At 36.5% G+C, this 17122-nt stretch overlaps 1 protein-coding gene across 1 annotated transcript; it reads right to left on the bottom strand.

Annotated features, from left to right (window-relative positions):
• Positions 1 to 9813: 9813 nt before the first annotated feature.
• On the bottom strand, positions 9814 to 12088 carry LOC141902822 (uncharacterized). Its single transcript, XM_074790719.1, has 4 exons — positions 12060 to 12088; positions 11671 to 11855; positions 10891 to 11014; positions 9814 to 10206 (listed from the first exon to the last, which is right to left on the bottom strand). The coding sequence occupies exons 2-4, from the start codon at positions 11738 to 11740 to the stop codon at positions 9945 to 9947; spliced, it is 456 nt and encodes a 151-aa protein (XP_074646820.1). The 5' UTR covers positions 11741 to 11855; positions 12060 to 12088; the 3' UTR covers positions 9814 to 9944.
• Positions 12089 to 17122: the final 5034 nt, after the last annotated feature.

Genomic DNA, 17122 nt, shown 5'->3' with positions numbered 1-17122 from the left:
ATAAATATTCATAGTATGATATGTTCAAATTACGTGACAAAAATTCTGTCGATCGAATAGGATAATATTACTGGATCTGTGAAATTAGAAAATTCTACTGGAATTATATCATATGAATTAAACCTTTTTCGAGAGAATAACAGTTACCGTGGATCTAAATAATTAAATTAAACATGTGCAACTTTGAAACTGCACTCACCGTCAAATTGAAACCACACAACGTTAGAACTGTATCCACAGTCAACATGAAACTGAAGCAAATGTGGAACTTATGCATATTCAAGTTTGTTAATTTACAACTGTGGAATCTGGAATCAAATCAAATCCACACTACAGTGGAACTTCATATATATTCAATCAGGCGCGGATCTAGGGAGGTGGCCCCGGGGGCCCGGGCCGGCCCTCCCTCCTTTAAGTGAAGATCGTTTTTTTTCGACCGACCTCCCGCCACTCGCTTAATATTAACGCCGCGCTGTGCCATGGCAGTCGAGTTCACACGCACCGGAACATCCGATTGTGGTATGAATTGCTTCTTACGTATCAGTTCAGGATAATTGACAAGTCAGTTCTCAATTACCCTGTTTAGATTTTATGTTAATAGTGATAGAGCATTTTGGCAATAAATAGAAATAATTTTGATCTTTAAATGAAAATTAATCCCTTTGTTTTAGTTTATCAGCAGCAGAAAAGGGAAAGTATTTGTCATGAATTCTTGCCTCAGAATGCAGCAAATCGCCCCAAAACCGAGTTAAATCTCAAAAATTTTCTGGGGGAGGACCCCCAAACCCCCCCGCAACGTCTCGCGCCTACGCCGCTGGGTGTCAATATCATCATAGCAACATTTATTAGGTGCCCCCCAGAAATTGGGCTCTAGATCCGCCCCTGTTCAAATGAAACCCACGAGTGGACCGACATGCAGATCTTGTATGATATTTTTGGGAAGAGTAGTCTCACAAAACCGTATATTGAATTCGTTTGATCTTCTGTTCAGTATAACGGCAAGCGTTCCGCTGTTGAGTGAAGCCTATAGGGGAACCGTTAACAAAAATCCAGACACAATCGAATCGATGTTTTGCCAATTACATAATGTTCCAGCTAAAACAACACATATTTCATTCTGGAGTATTTCAATTTAGAATCGCTTATATTTACAAAGCGTTCGAGAACCACACGTAGCGTGTCATATGTTTAAACAGACTTATGAGTTTAATCCCGTCTATGCTGGTAACCCTACTCCACGTATACACCTATATTCTCAGAACATAGATAGGTTTTGTGGTATGTAGAAAATTATGCACTAATATAACGGAAGATTTAGTTCGAAAAACTACCTTACAGCTATTAATTTATTCATCCAACGTTTCGACCAAACCTTAGAGTCATCTTCAGGAATGATAACGTACATATCACGTTAGTTTGGTTATTTTTCTCTCAGTTTCCGAACCCATCTCGATCTGACCTATGGGCTACAAAGAAAACCAAATCAAGGAGTGAGCTTTGGATATATGCAACTATTGTGCAAATTAGGTATATTGAAAAGTTTCTCTCTGACCAATGCTGTACTGATCTACACGTCATATTACGTAGTGTTCGTTCTATCGTGTATAGAATAGAATACATTGCATACTAAGAAAGTGGCTACATAAAAAGCCATATACACTTTTTGAATTCATTCACATATCATATTCTAAGGTACTCTATAAGGCCACGCCAAAAAACCCGCCTTTAGGCTTTGCTTGGCCCTTAGAAAATTATATACGTAACATCATTTTTTTTTCTAGCATCATAATCATACATTTTATAAAAAAACAACACTTTTCTAAATTCTAATTGTAAATATTATTATATTGTACGTTCTTTTCTATGAAATAAACGAAGTTGAACGCTCAAATTTGGATCAAATATGCTTAAGTTTACTTCCACTTAAACTGGAAACCGGTAGATTTATCAATCTAAAAGAAGTGCGGTGCATTTGTGAAGTTTGTCACTCGAGGGAATGATGACTTTCAATGTCCCGCTTACATAACATACAGGGATTCTCTATTTATTATGTTAGAAATCACTAACCCTACCTTTAAAAAGTAACCCCAAAAATTGAAAAATTATCCGTGATGATGTCAAAAAATACTCGGCAATATGAAAATTATATACATCAAATTTTTGAAAAACGGAAATAGATTCTATGTGTAAAGTAAATTCGATAAAAACCGTTACATAAATATGAATTCTAACATACTTCTTTCTATATTGTAGAAGGCAGTCAACCGTAACCTTTTTGGTGGCTTAATGGCCCAGCGGGCCGAGTGTCGAAATTGTTCTATTTAGATAAAAATTTCAAATTGATTATAGACTCATGTCACGTGAATTAAGTGGTAGCGATATGGACGATGATACGTAGTGAAATAGCGTCACTTTCATTGAATGTAGGTTCTCCAATTCAAATATCATCAAATTTTCTTGTTACATTTTTTCACTGTATATTGTGTAATATCAATAACGTTATAATCGTAAACAATCAAATAAATGCTACTATACTATACTAAATTGTTCTCCCAGTAAAACAGCACCACGACGGGACGTGGTGAAATAATAAACCAAAACTCACTTTCAAGTGTATAAAAGCAAAATAAATATCAACTCAAAATGAAATTAAGCGTTACACTATTGTTGAAATTGTACTACTGAAATTGAATAAACAAAGCCTCATACTCATAATTGAGGAAAAACAATATTGTAAATCTTCGTGTTTCGGCGGTTGACTACTAGCCATTCTTCAAGGTCGTTAATCCGCGTCTACCACGTCCACAGCGGGTTACTCCATTTTTGTAAGTGCATAAAAATATCATCTTCTAAAAGATTATCAAAGTACCATCTGGAGAATACATTTTCATTTACTTTTTGGATTTGTAATTCACAGCACGTCCTATTTTTGTGATGATCTGGATTTCCATCTGACTGAATGATACTTTCCATTCTATCGAGTTTCTTTGATATATCCTTTTCTGGCTAATTTTAAGTTTTGAGATTACGCTTAGAGGCATCAAAAGATGGGCTTTGCTTGGCAGTTTTTGGAATAGAATTCCATAGATGATGATACATAATATATGACAAATTACACAATGAACATAAAAAACAATTACAAAATCAACAAAAACCACAATACTAGACATAAGTGCTCAAATTGTTTAAGAGATCTAAGATATATATAATATGAAAAAAAAAACAGACGGAGGGGTACGTGGTATTTCACAATACATGTGAAACAAGGCATTTGACATTGAAATATTGACTAATCTGCTGGCACATTTGCCATCTCAATATCACTTTAGAGATGGTCGCGAGCGTATACAAAAGTTTAATAAGCATCAAATTAATCACGACACTATTCCTTTTATTCCGAAAAGTTATGTCTTTTTAATCGATCGCAAATGGAACACAAATTTTGGATTTTCGCATCGAGAATAGAAATATCGGCTGCGATTTCCTCAGCAGAATACACGTTATCTACTAAGACGCACTGATCAGTGACATGATTAGGGATTTTTTCGAAATTGAGATCCAGCTCAATCGCGCTAAAAACTGGGTAACTCACGAATTCAAGTAGCTTTGATGTGTCTAGTCGCTCCGGGTGTAAAATATCCACAGACAAATGCTCATCATCCCAGTCTAAGATGCCAACGTCGATTGGTGAACTAACTATCATTGGGCACTGATTCTCGCCCAGATTCATGCATATACCTTCTCTGATAATTCGGAGGTTTTCAATTTGTTTACGCTGATTGAACATCATAAGCCTCTGCAGATCTCGAATTTTCTTCACGGACTTTTGACGGGTTCGCTTCTCAGGATTCTAACAAAATCGGGCAAATTGTCCGATGATATAACAACGGTTGCAGCATGCGACCTGTGCGTGACAACATGTCCGGCTCCAACAGTTGAGTCCACAATTCTTGCAAAGTACAGCCATTACTTATCCAAAACTAGGCACAAGATTGTTAACCTGCAGTGCCTGTCAGATCTTGCCCGGGTCCTCCACCAACTGTAACAACTAGAATTTTCAGTGCACTCGGGAACTAGCTCGTCAAAATAAATCCAAAGTCATCAATTCCATCTTGATAAAATATCTTTTATTCAAATGCTTGGTCGGCTTCCGACCGACCGCAACAACTGCTCAGTACAAACTGCCAACTAAAAGTGTGTGTTGTGTCCCTCATTCTGTTTCAACTGACTCTTATATCTATATATTCCTGCATAGTAACAAAAACTTAGGTATGAAAAATAAAGGTGACAGACAGTGAGTAGACAATTTGAGCAACAACATGCCATAAACAAAGACAGAAAGAACATATGACTAATTACTTTACAAACACGACTAACAAATACATTTCTAAACAAAACAACAAGTTGCTATAGCTGGTTATAGCGGCAGCCTTGAGCTCTGGTATGGCTAGGAAGTAAACAAGTAATAAACTCGTGACGTATAACATATGTAGAAGTATACGTCACGAGTAACATGAAATAAGATAAAAAGGGAGGGTCAGCACAGTAAGGGGGAGAGAGATGCTAGAGTGGCGGAGAAGCCTAAAAATACGAGCTGTAGGAAGGAATAAGAATTGTGCGGGAAAATAAAGAAAAAAACGTAGACCGACGAGAAGAGTTGTTATTATTCCGGAGTCAGAGGGATATCACTTATCGGATTAATCGGAACCAACAACGACAACACGAGGAGAGAACGCAACGTGGCCCCCACATCAATTGGTTGAGAAACTCAACCCCACAACATTGTTGGAGAACCGAAAGCAACCCCACAACATTGGTGGAGAACCGAAAGCAACCCCACAACATTGGTGGAGAACAGTGGTGTATCCTGCACCTCTCGCTGCCAAGCGATCGTGTATATTTGGTGAGTGAACAGGGGTGAAGTAAAAGTGTAAGATGAATGTTACATTCCGTAACCGTTATAATTACATGAAATACGGGCCGCTACCGCGGGTCAAGTTGAAATATTGCGGATAACTCGATCTGTGTATAAAAATCATTCCCGTCTGGATTTAATAGCTGTTTGTTTGTCTTATTCGAGAAATATGTAATCTTCATATCGTCAGATTCAGTTGAAATGAATTATAGAGCTTCCAGTGCGGAAAGTAGTTGTTTCTTTCCATATTTACATTAATTGAATTATCCGATTTGGTGTGGCGTTTTCGTAAGATCGTGTTTTGGACACTACGTTTTACATGGCAGCAAATTGGTTTCACTACTCCGAATTTAGATTCGTGTGAATGAACGGACATAATGGCGTTCGGAAACGAAGCGATTCTGCGATCGTAACGCGATAAATGAAATACAGTGGGGTATTAGAGGCATTATACAAACGCATTTCATCATCGGACAGTTCATAGATCTGCTACGGGAAATCGACCTTGGAGACGTTCAACGGACTACGATTGCGGCTTATAGTAATTGTAAATAATATGATATGTATTTCTGCATGTTTTGATTGCTTTTGTAGAATGATACTCAGCGTTTTTAAGTTGCTTGTGTGCTGGGTTATTGTATCTACGTAGATATAAATATGCACTACGTAAATCCCATAGTTTGCTAAATTTGCTGGATGGTATTTCGCAACCCCACAACACTATCTACACACAGTTACCGACGAAGACCGTTGGCGTCCTGAAACTAATGTTAGTCAAGCCTTTCATTTCAACGGTCACCGATTTGTTGCTTATAACTGTCACATTTGTTAATTGTTTATAGCGTTCAACATTTCTAATCAATTCAACCTGTTGTCGGCGACCAGTCTATTAGTCGTTTACTGCTGCCTGTCCCAGTCAATATGGGACAGGTTTTGCCCGTCCGCCATCTTCCGCGGATTTTACGGATCCAATCAGCTTTCAGTATTTCATCACGTGAACAATGTAACATGGCCGCCTACACTGTGTCTCGATTTACGTTCCATGGACCTCTTTGAAGTCATTTTTTATACCAATGAAGAAAGAAATTCCGTTAAAACTGCCAGGTAACGCTTCTGCAGGCACTTGTTTAGCGTGTGGTACCGAAAATATCGGTATTCAATTCAGGATGGCTGCGTGAAAGCGCCGTCGAAACCTACCGGTCGTCAATCAGCAATTTTGACTGGTGGATGGAAACAACAATACATACAATACTACTATACCACTACTGACATACTGAACCTTGCAGCAGAGGCTACTTGTTTGTTCACTCGAGGCGATTGATTGATTGTTCTTAATGTGACATTGGACTTCAGCAGTTGATCCAGGAAGAAAGCCACTAAATATTTGGATGGATATATGAAAGCTGTGGGTACTGGAGTGTGTAATGGGTAGCGTAGTGTGATCTGTGTGCATTTGTGGCCAGCACACAGATCACATTGTTCATTGGGGTTTAGTCCAGGACTCGCGAGATTTTCAACAACACGGAAGTAACGTGTAATAAATGATGACTTGAATTGCATGACTACCTACCACCCCTCATTATTGTTGGAAAACTAAACGTTCCGCACTGACTAAAAATTAGTAATAATAATTAATAACATTTTAGAAATGGCGAGAATTTTAACTTACGTTCTATCTCATTTTTATTTTACAATTGCGATTGGTATAATTTTTTTTTAAACGGCCGTTAAGGCTTCATGTTTCGTCTGCAATTCACTGCAAATAGTTACGCAACTACGCACATTTCAGTGTTTTTGGCAGCTGTACACTCAATCGGCACCGTTCGTGACTAGCTTCACTGCGGAATTATCATTAATTAACATCGCCATATCACACCATCAACTTATATTGTGCCTTAAAACCCTAACAGCCGAAATAATTGAAATGCACACACGATTTCTATCATTGCAAATTGAGAGAGTGGCCTTGTTTGTGTTCTGCTGCTTCGCGTAAATCCCGCGGGGTGGCGCCACCGCGCGGAGTGAGGCCGATACGTCCAGTGAAAATAATAACATCAACAAGGTAACTTCACCTATTTCGTAAAAATATGAACATTGAATATTCTATTTCACAAACACTATATTGATTATCTATTGTAGATTATTGTGAGCGTTTTAGTGATGATTTTGTGAGTCACAACTCGTAGGATGTTTTAAGAAATTGAAGTAATGCATATCAAATTAGCTCAACATGAAAAGAATAGATTGCAATGCATCAAGGTAAGTTTGAAAAATGGATTCTGAACCATTCATTGTAAAGTCAATCCAGTTTTAATAATAAGTGTGATATGTATTTTAATTTCAGAATGATAACATCATGCAGTAATCAAAGAGAATAAAGATTCAGCACTAGCTGTCATGAAATGAGATATCAAATAACAGGCGGTGAAACTCCTTGATTCTGATAAACTCATCGTCATCATCAGTTACATCAGCAAGCGCCGCTGCGCCAAGATGTTGTGTACTTCATTTCTCCACTGCTCACGATCTGATAAACTGATGAGGTTTAAAGAGCTGGATTCTGTGAATAACTGCACTAGCGAGCCTTCAATTTGAATACGGGATATCGACAAATTCAAGTACTTGAATTACTCATTTGATGGTGCTAGTCAGAACCGGAAATTGGAACCTAAATCCACCATGCTCTAGTTCATTTGCGATGAAAATCTCTCGCTTCAACTTTTCAATGAGCGATATTCTACTTACTATACATTGTCACGCGTAATCCTTTAAATATGATATCCTACCGCTACGTTGGATATGATGAAACCTCACTGCAAAGGCTAGAAATCACTATAAATGTCCTAAAATTATCAAAAAACATTTTGCAACTGTTGACGATGCAAAGACTGGTTGTCAGGTGTCACATGGTGGCAGCACTTGACGACCCAATTTTGATTGCTGGTACTTTTCATATTTCTATTATGAATCTACGAGTTTATTCTTTCTAAAATCAATTTTATTTCATAATATTATTTTACATTTATCAATGTAGCCTGCAATTAATTTACCTTAAGAGTCTTGAACTCACCAACAAAGTGATGACACCCGGCACCAGTCATTACTTCCGTTAGCTGGTTCGAGCGTCATCGCTAAATTTGTTATTTTTGGTAGTTTTTTTTTACATTTCTAGTGATCTTTAGCGTTCGAAGTGGGGTTTTATCGAATTCTACACATTTTCAGGATATCATATTTAAAGGATTATGCGTGCCTATGTATAGTAAGTAAAATATCGCTAACTTAAAACTTGAAGCGAGAGATTTTTATTGCAAATGAACTAGAACATGGCGGATTTAGGTTCCAATTTCCGGTTCTGACTAGCGCCATCAAACGAGTAATTTAAGAACTTGAATTTGTCGATATCCCGTGTTGTGATTGGATTATCTGTCTGGTCTAGACATGGTCTTTATGATTCTAAAGACACTATCATTCAAATCAGGGATATCAGGATCGTCCCAATTTGTCATTGAAAAAAAACTACTGTTCTATGTCATGAAATACGTAATGTCATTGCTTATTCTCTTGTCAATTGCTTATTCTCTTATCAGGGGCTGAACAAGATTTTGTACCAGAAGTGAACAATACATATTGAATTCAGTGAAAAAGAATTGGTCGTGATGAATTTTATAATCGATTTCTAGCGAAGTCAACATTGACATTGTGTGGTCCATGAGGAGAGAGGATATTGCGAATTTCCAGTGTGATCTGAGTAACTTGTCTTGACCAAGTCTCTTAATTTGACGGTCCCAACTTGCTGTCCGTAGTATCAGGAAATCAGTAGGCTGAGGTGGATCCAAATATCTGATCTCACAATGCGCTAAGGAGTTCAACAATATAGTAAACTTTATTCAGATACTAAATATAGTCAACTGTATTAAAACATCAATTCACTAAATACATCTCAGAGAAAGGATGTCCCCTGTTCCTTCAGAATGTTCTGTATACAGTGACAGTTGCGGCAGAGCTCACCTCGCATTAGATTTCGATCCTTGTTAGTTTGTGTTCCGAGGACCAGGTTAATTATCAGTGGATTTATCTGGTACTTACAGCAATTAATGTCTTTCCGTCCATTGTAATGGACAATTTTGATATCGCTCGAAGCTAAGCAAATTCGAAGAGACGGCATCTTAACCAGGAAGTAACTTGCTACTTTACATGTTTGACCTTATTTGACATGCATCGAAAATGTAAAATGGAGGATGGGCACAACAGGTCTCTAATTGAAGATAGAGACCGGAAACCAGTCTAGTATTATGTATATTCGTTTTATATCATTTTCGGAATTGTTTAGCTTTCATCTAATTTCAAGCTTTTCCGTGAGATAGATATTGAACTGAATTCAATCAATACACGCCCAAGTAGTTCGTTATAAAATTCTGCGATCGTTAGAAATGACAATTCATTCTTCTTTGCTCTACACGTTTAGGAATCGACCACTTGGAAATTGCCAGCAGTCAAGGCTTTATAACGTTTAATATGTATATGATGTATGTGGTGACGTCCTATTTGGCGCCCAAAAATCAAGTCGCATGTATATTTGCCGAGTGATTAGGTAAAGGCTAAGGATAGTGTCAGTTAGCTTTAAGGTTATGTATGATATTATATATACATTGGTGAAAATTGCCTGAAAAAACTCGATGCGTTATACTAGATGATATTCATATCTTTCATTGGTCAATAACGTGATAGTAATATGCAATTTTTTAATGTCGAAATTCGTTACTTGAAACGGGCTCCTGACCGGAAACTGATAATGGCATTCGTATACCCGCATGTTGTGCATTTTCTTTTACTTAAAAAGCAATTAAAACTAAACATATTTTGATGACTGTTTATATTTATTTCAATTTGCCTCATCTTCGTATACAACAAATAAATCATTGATGAAAGATGCTAGATGAAATTAGTCAAAACATATGCTGAATTATTTGCGACAACGTCATAGATATCATTTCTCAAATATGACGAAATCGTTACTGAATACACGTGTTTAGAAAAGGCGTTGGGCTATCGAAGCCCTAACTATTGCCTCTATGGTAGAGTTACACCCAGGATCTTTAAATGCCGTTTTCTTGAATTCGACGAACGCATCACTATTGAACACTGACGTGAAGTCACCAGACGATTTGCAAATTTTTGTGGACTTCGAACAACACCCGGGCCATTGAGCGGTTGTGCTACCGAAATAACACTTGTCTTTCAACATTATTTCGTACATACATGGGAATACTTCAATTCCTACTGGGGAGCACCTGCAAAAACGGATAATGCAAACCATATACGTACACATTGCAACTTTGCCTGGGATATTTTCAATAAACACACGACGTATTAAACATTTCCACACTTTCAAAAGTGATCGTCCTTACTTCACATAAAATATGTTTAGCGTCACCTCATACATTTCCTTACGAAAATGAACTATAAGGACCAGATATTAGACCTTTCATCGTCAGCATACCCTGCCTTTCAAAAGTTAACCCGAGTCTGATGGAAAATCTAGATACTTTAGAACTATGCCGGTTCGCAAATAGTTACTCGTTTAAATGCGCTTAAATTTCTAATACATAATTATAGTATTACGTATATTTAAATCGAATCCCAAACTTTTCAGTAGATCAATTAATTTACGAAACACCTAGTACAAATCTGGCGGATTGTTTTACGCGGTTACATTCGCTATCATTGCTGAGTGACAAGCGATTCCTGCTGGCTGCTGACAGCGTGCGGGCAGACTTCACACGAGGTTGGCCACAATCTAATAGTTTAGTCATGGGAAACCAAGATCCGAACGACGTAAAGCAAGATATAGGAACCGAATAAACCACAAGAACAGGCCGACTATTATACACGCCTTCTGGCGGAATAGCTTGATTATATGAATTATCACGTCGAGGATGTGCCTTCAATTTATTTCCAAGCTACAAAAAACTTACGTTTTGCAGAACACGTTTGCGGTACGGTTTACACAGTAACACATTTCACAATGTCCTTCCTTTTCGTAACGATTGTTACCTTTGTTGAAACTTGATTCGGGAAACCTCTTGACAGTACAACCCCCTGAAATTGAAATGACCTTGTTTTTAATCAGGAGCTAATTACGTGAATTTCGGCATCCCAATCGATAGCTGCCGAAACATACATAGTATATCAGTGAAAATAGCAAGCCCCAGGGCGCTAATTTTGAAAATAAATCATTTGAGCGTAAATCCGAGTTCGTTTTAAAGCAACCATGTGTTAAAAAACTAAAATATTCGAATCGAACATATATAACCCAAAAAATTTATTAAATGAAATTTTCGATTTTGAATAGAAAAATGAGTTGGGGAAATGTAAAATGAAGATTGAATATTGATTTGAAAACATGATTTGATTAAGACATGAGAAAGTAGATAGACATCTCAAAACATATAATGCATATGATACCAATATATTCAACGAAAAATACCGATTTCGAGCATTAATTCTTATTCCATCGAGTGAATCAGCAGAAATTGAAAGGAGGATTTCGAGTCCCAGAATGACGCACTCATGGTGAATGAGGATAGAGGCTTATACAATATTATTCTAATATCGTTCCGTACAAAGGTTTGCTTCAGCTCTAGATTTGAAGATAATACTAACGACCTTTATAACCCTACCCGGAGCCGGCTGATTTATTTCTTGACGAAAAGCTAAGTCTGCGAAGCTGAAACTAGTATAGATTAATGTCTTACCGATTTCCACGCTGATGTCTGCCTCCGAAATACCAGCAAATAACACACAAACCAATACAGCGAAATACATGATGAAATTCTGTCCCCGCGTCCGAGTCGACTGACGAAAAACGTGGCAAACCTGGCTGCTTATATCATCATATACGAGTGTTTGAATTCAATTTCCAGTAAGCAAATTAAATTCGCTAGAATAAATATTCATAGTATGATATGTTCAAATTACGTGACAAAAATTCTTTCGATCGAATAGGATAATATTACTGGATCTGTGAAATTAGAAAATTCGACTGGAATTATATCATATGAATTCAACCTTTTTCGAGAGAATAACAGTCACCGTGGATCTAAATAATCAAATTAAACATGTGCAATTTTGAAACTGTATTCACCGTCAAATTGAAACCACACAACGTTAGAACTGTATCCACAGTCAACATGAAACTGAAGCAAATGTGGAACTTATACATATTCAAGTTTGTTAATCTACAACTGTGGAATCTGGAATCAAATCAAATCCACACTACAGTGGACTTCATATATATTCAAATGAAACCTACGAGTGGACCGAATTGCAGATCTTGTATAATATTTTTGGGAAGGGTAGTCTCACAAAACCGTATATTGAATTCGTTTGATCTTCTGTTCAGTAGCATGGCCCGCGTCCCGCTGGTTGAGTGAAGCCTATAGGGGAAACGTTAACAAAAATCCAGACAAAATCGAATCGATGTTTTGCCAATTACATAGAGTTCCAGCTAAAACAACAAATTTTTTCATTCTGGAGTATTTCAATTTAGAATCGCTTATATTTACAAAGCGTTCGAGAACCGTACATAGCGGGCCATTTGTTTAAACAAACTTATGAGTTCAATCCCGTCTATACTGGTAACCCTATTCCACGTATAGACATATATTCTCAGAATATAGATAGGTTTTGTGGTATGTAGAAAATTATGCACTAATATAACGGAAGATTTAGTTCGAAAAACTGCCTTACAGCTATTAATTTATTCATCCAACGTTTCGACCAAACCTCAGAGTCATCTCCAGGAATGATAACGTACATATCCTAGGTTGCCTAGTGACCATGGGGCTGGAAGGAAGAATGAACATCTACGCTCCATGTAACTTCTACATATTTAACAGAAACAAAATCTTCCTGCCATCTAACTTAGCAGGACAATGTTACATAATACACAGGGATTCTTCTGAATATTGCTTCAACAACTACGATCTTCCCTAAGAAAATCTGTGAGTGTTTAAAAAGTGAAATCTTTCATCTGTGGGAAATCAACCAAGCAACTTAGCAACCACCAGTCAGCAACCATTTCAGACAAGGGAAACCATGGCAACTAAGGTTAAGGGCTGTGACAAAAAAGGGCAAATACATGAAGAAGCTCTGAAGTTTGCTGAGAGTCTAGCAGAACTAGACAGTGATTGTGATTCAACACTAGAAGAAGATGATGAATGGGGAAACTATGTACCGTGCTCTAAATGTAACCGTCTGTTTAATTTTGAAAACGAGATCGTCCAGTGTTCCAAGTGCGGTCAGTCAATTTGTAATAACTGCTCCAATGCAGCTGAAAATGCAGAGAATCTGCCGGTTAAATATCTGTGTAGTCGATGTTTGACTGATTTTCAAACTGAGCAGAAATTTCAAGAGATGGAGACCATTAAATTGGAGATAAAGAACATGAGAGAAATATTCTTTAACGCTATAGAAATTTTAGAATCCCGGATTACCAAAATACATCAAGAAGTTTCTGCAAAAGAAAGCTATAAAACAAGTAAATGCATAGCTGACATCAGAGAAAAAATCGAGACTCATAGCAGACTATTGGATACGAACTCAAAAAATCTCGATATTCTTTCAAATCAAATTAAGCAGATTGAGAGTGAAAATATGGTCTTCAAGAAATCTACCCATAAAATGGAAGCTGGATTTAACACTTCAACAAAAACATCGACTGAGGAAATCAGTGGTTCAAATAGCTCTTCCAATGATGAGAGACGGTCACACATTATCATATATAACATACCTGAATCAGATAAGATTATTTGTGACGACACTTCTCGGGTTGAAAGATTTCTAAATGGTATCATTAAACTTGGTGCAGCCAACTTAAGAGACATCAGAAGAATTGGCAATAAAAATCAAACGAGACCACGTCCCATAAGAGTGATATTTACCAATGTAAATGATCGGGTTCAATGCGTAGAGAATTACATAAAATTGAAAAGGACCGAACCTGCAACACTCAATGGGATCCAGTTAGCTATTACAGAACAAAAAAGGAGCAACAACAGCATGTCAAGAAGAAGAGTGGAACCCAACTACAGCATGGATGTGTACCAGAACAGAACAATATATCAAAAACGACACTTAATTTATAATATTCATACTATATCTAAATATTGATATCACATTTTTTATCAATGTGGAAATAACTGAGAAAAACTTATTTAGATAACTTGAGTATTGATAACTAATCTCAAAAGTCTTTCTCTAAAAAACTATTAAAACTTATTAACTATAAATAGATAACTTTATTATTCTTTAAAATCTAAACTCGAAATGATACTGATAGATTATTGATATCAATATTTCTAACTAGTCATGTAATGTTACAATACTTGGCAACCATTCTAACTGATCTAAAGAATATTTAACACCCATCTTTAAGATGGGCTAGGTGCAGATCAAACTATGAGCATTGAGAAATATTTTAAATATCACCTAAATTTATGTAAATTACCAAACGAGCCGGACACCAATAGGCCTCAACGGGCCTCCATAAGTCCGTGATATTGATGATGATGATATCACGTCAGTTTGGTTATTTTTCTCTCAGTTTCCAAACCCATCTCGATCTGACCTATGGGCTACAAAGAAAACCAAATCAAGGAGTGAGCTTTGGATATATGCAACTATTGTGCAAATTAGGTATATTGAAAAGTTTCTCTCTGACTAACGCTGTACTGATCTACACGTCATATTACGTAGTGTTCGTTCTATCGTGTATATAATAGAATACATTGCATATTAAGAAAGTGGTTACATAAAAAGCCATATATACTTTTTGAATTTACTCACATATCATATTCTAAGGTACTCTGTAAGGCCACGCCAAAAAACCCGCCTGTTATGTACGTAACATCATTTTTTTTCTAGCATCTTAATCATACATTTTATAAAAAAAACCACACTCTTATAAATTCTAATTGTAAATATTTTTATGTTGTTCGTTCTTTTCTATGAAATAAATGAACTTGAACGCTCAAATTTGGCTCAAATATGCTTTAGTATACTTCCACTTAAACTGGAAACCGATAGATTTATCAATCTAAAAGAAGTGCGGCGCATTTGTGAAGTTTGTCACTCGAGGGAATGATGACTTTCAATGTCCCGCTTACAAAACATACAAGGATTCTCTATTTGTTTAGAAATCACTAAGCCTACCTTTAAAAACTTACCCAAAAAAATTGAAAAATTATCCGTGATGATGTCAAAATATCCTCGGCAATATGAAAATTATATACATCAAATTTTTTAAAAACGGAAATAGATTCTATGTGTAAAGTAAATTCGATAAAAACCGTTACATATTTATGTATTCTAACATACTTCTTTCTATATTGTAGAAGGCAGTCAACCGTAAACTTTCTGGTTGCTTAATGGCCCACCGGGCCGAGTGTCGAAATTGTTCTATTTAGATAAAAATTTCAAATTGATAATGTATAGACTCATGTCACGTGAATTAAGTGGTAGCGATATGGGCGATGATACGTAGTGAAATAGCGTCATTTTCATTGAATGTAGGTTCTCCAATTCAAATATCATCAAATTTTCTTGTTACATTTTTTCGCTGTATATTGTGTAATATCAATAACGTTATAATCGTAAACAACCAAATAAATGCTACTATACTATACTAAATTGTTTTCGCAGCAAAACAGTACCACGACGGGACGTGGTGAAATAATAAACCAAAACTCACTTTCAAGTGTATAAAAGCAAAATAAATATCAACTCAAAATGAAATTAAGCGTTAGACTATTGTTGAAATGGTACTACTGATATTAAATAAATAAAGCCTCACACTCATAATTGAGGAAAAACAATTTTGTAAATCTTCGTGTTTCGGCGGTTGACTACTAGCCATTCTTCAAGGTCGTTAATCCAGGTCTACCACGTCTACTGAGGGTTACTCCATTTTTGTAAGCGGATGAAAATTATTCTTTTCTCTTCAAAAATCATCCTCAAAAAGATGATCAAAGTGCCATCTGGAGAATACATTTTCATTTACTTTTTGGATTTGTAATTCATAGCACGTCCTATTTTTGTGATGATCTGGATTTCCATCTGACTGAATCTTTCCATTCTATGGAGTTTCTTTGATATATCCTTCCTAGCTATTTAGAATAATAATTGACGTATCCTCGAAATTTGGCAAAAAACAAGAAGGTAGGAATGATCCAACATCTGGCAACTAAACTAGGCCGACAGGCCTACTAGTATGGTATTTGGCAAACAGAACTTATCCAGCCATATCCATCGCTTAATATATTTTTTCATTTCAAAAATCTTTCAGTGATAATTTCTAAAAAAAAAAGAATGAATAGAGGCCGATGGAACAATGTCAAATTTCATACTTTTCACGGAAAAAAATGTAAAGAAAAATGCCTGCCTATTTTTCTTTAATAAATGATTAACAAAGTATCCAACAGCAGGGCGCTTTACCGTGCAGAATTTTTTGATATAGTTGCTTAATTTCAAAACAAGGTCAAACCAGCCGGGTCGGTTGATCTAGTCAGTATTGTATGGCGTAGTTTGTAATTATTTGTTAAATTACGATATTAGTTATGTACGTGACATTGTGCATATCACGCATTTTAGTACACTTTATCAAAAAACGTCAAGCAGCTGGAGCAGCCTTTTCATCAAATAATTCATCACCTTTGCACCGGAATTATCTTTTTATTGCAGCACTGCAATTGTATTCTTTTTAGTATCTACGTATCTTTATTTATTCGAATTAACGGAAGATAATCAGTACATAAACTAAATCAGATATTGTTTCGAATGCGACCATTTTGTTATTTCGAGTATTTCTCTCTGAAACAATTCTGCATTGCACCGGTGTAATGTTGAAAGGCGGAGAGTATAAGATATACTGCGATGAGTTTCTAAATCGATCATAAGCTGGAACCCTGCACCGGGTTAGTAAAGGCTTCATCTGTGGCGAAGACACTGTGTGGTAAAAATTTGACGGCAACTGGGGAATTTTGATAGACTCCGGAGGGTATCACGAAGAAGCAGAACAAATGCAGAACCGGCAGCAATCATATGGAAGTCGCGCGAAGGAAAATCCTACGTATGTGCGAATTAGTGCCTGGGATTCAATTGTTGCCGCGACATAGATTCGAAATACATAATGCACAGTTCGACAGCAAT

This window comes from Tubulanus polymorphus, chromosome 3 (assembly GCF_964204645.1).
Source record: "Tubulanus polymorphus chromosome 3, tnTubPoly1.2, whole genome shotgun sequence".
NCBI classification, from domain to species: domain Eukaryota; kingdom Metazoa; phylum Nemertea; class Palaeonemertea; order Tubulaniformes; family Tubulanidae; genus Tubulanus; species Tubulanus polymorphus.
Note: the sequence above shows the minus strand (reverse complement) of the source record. Positions and strands in the feature narration are given on the sequence as shown.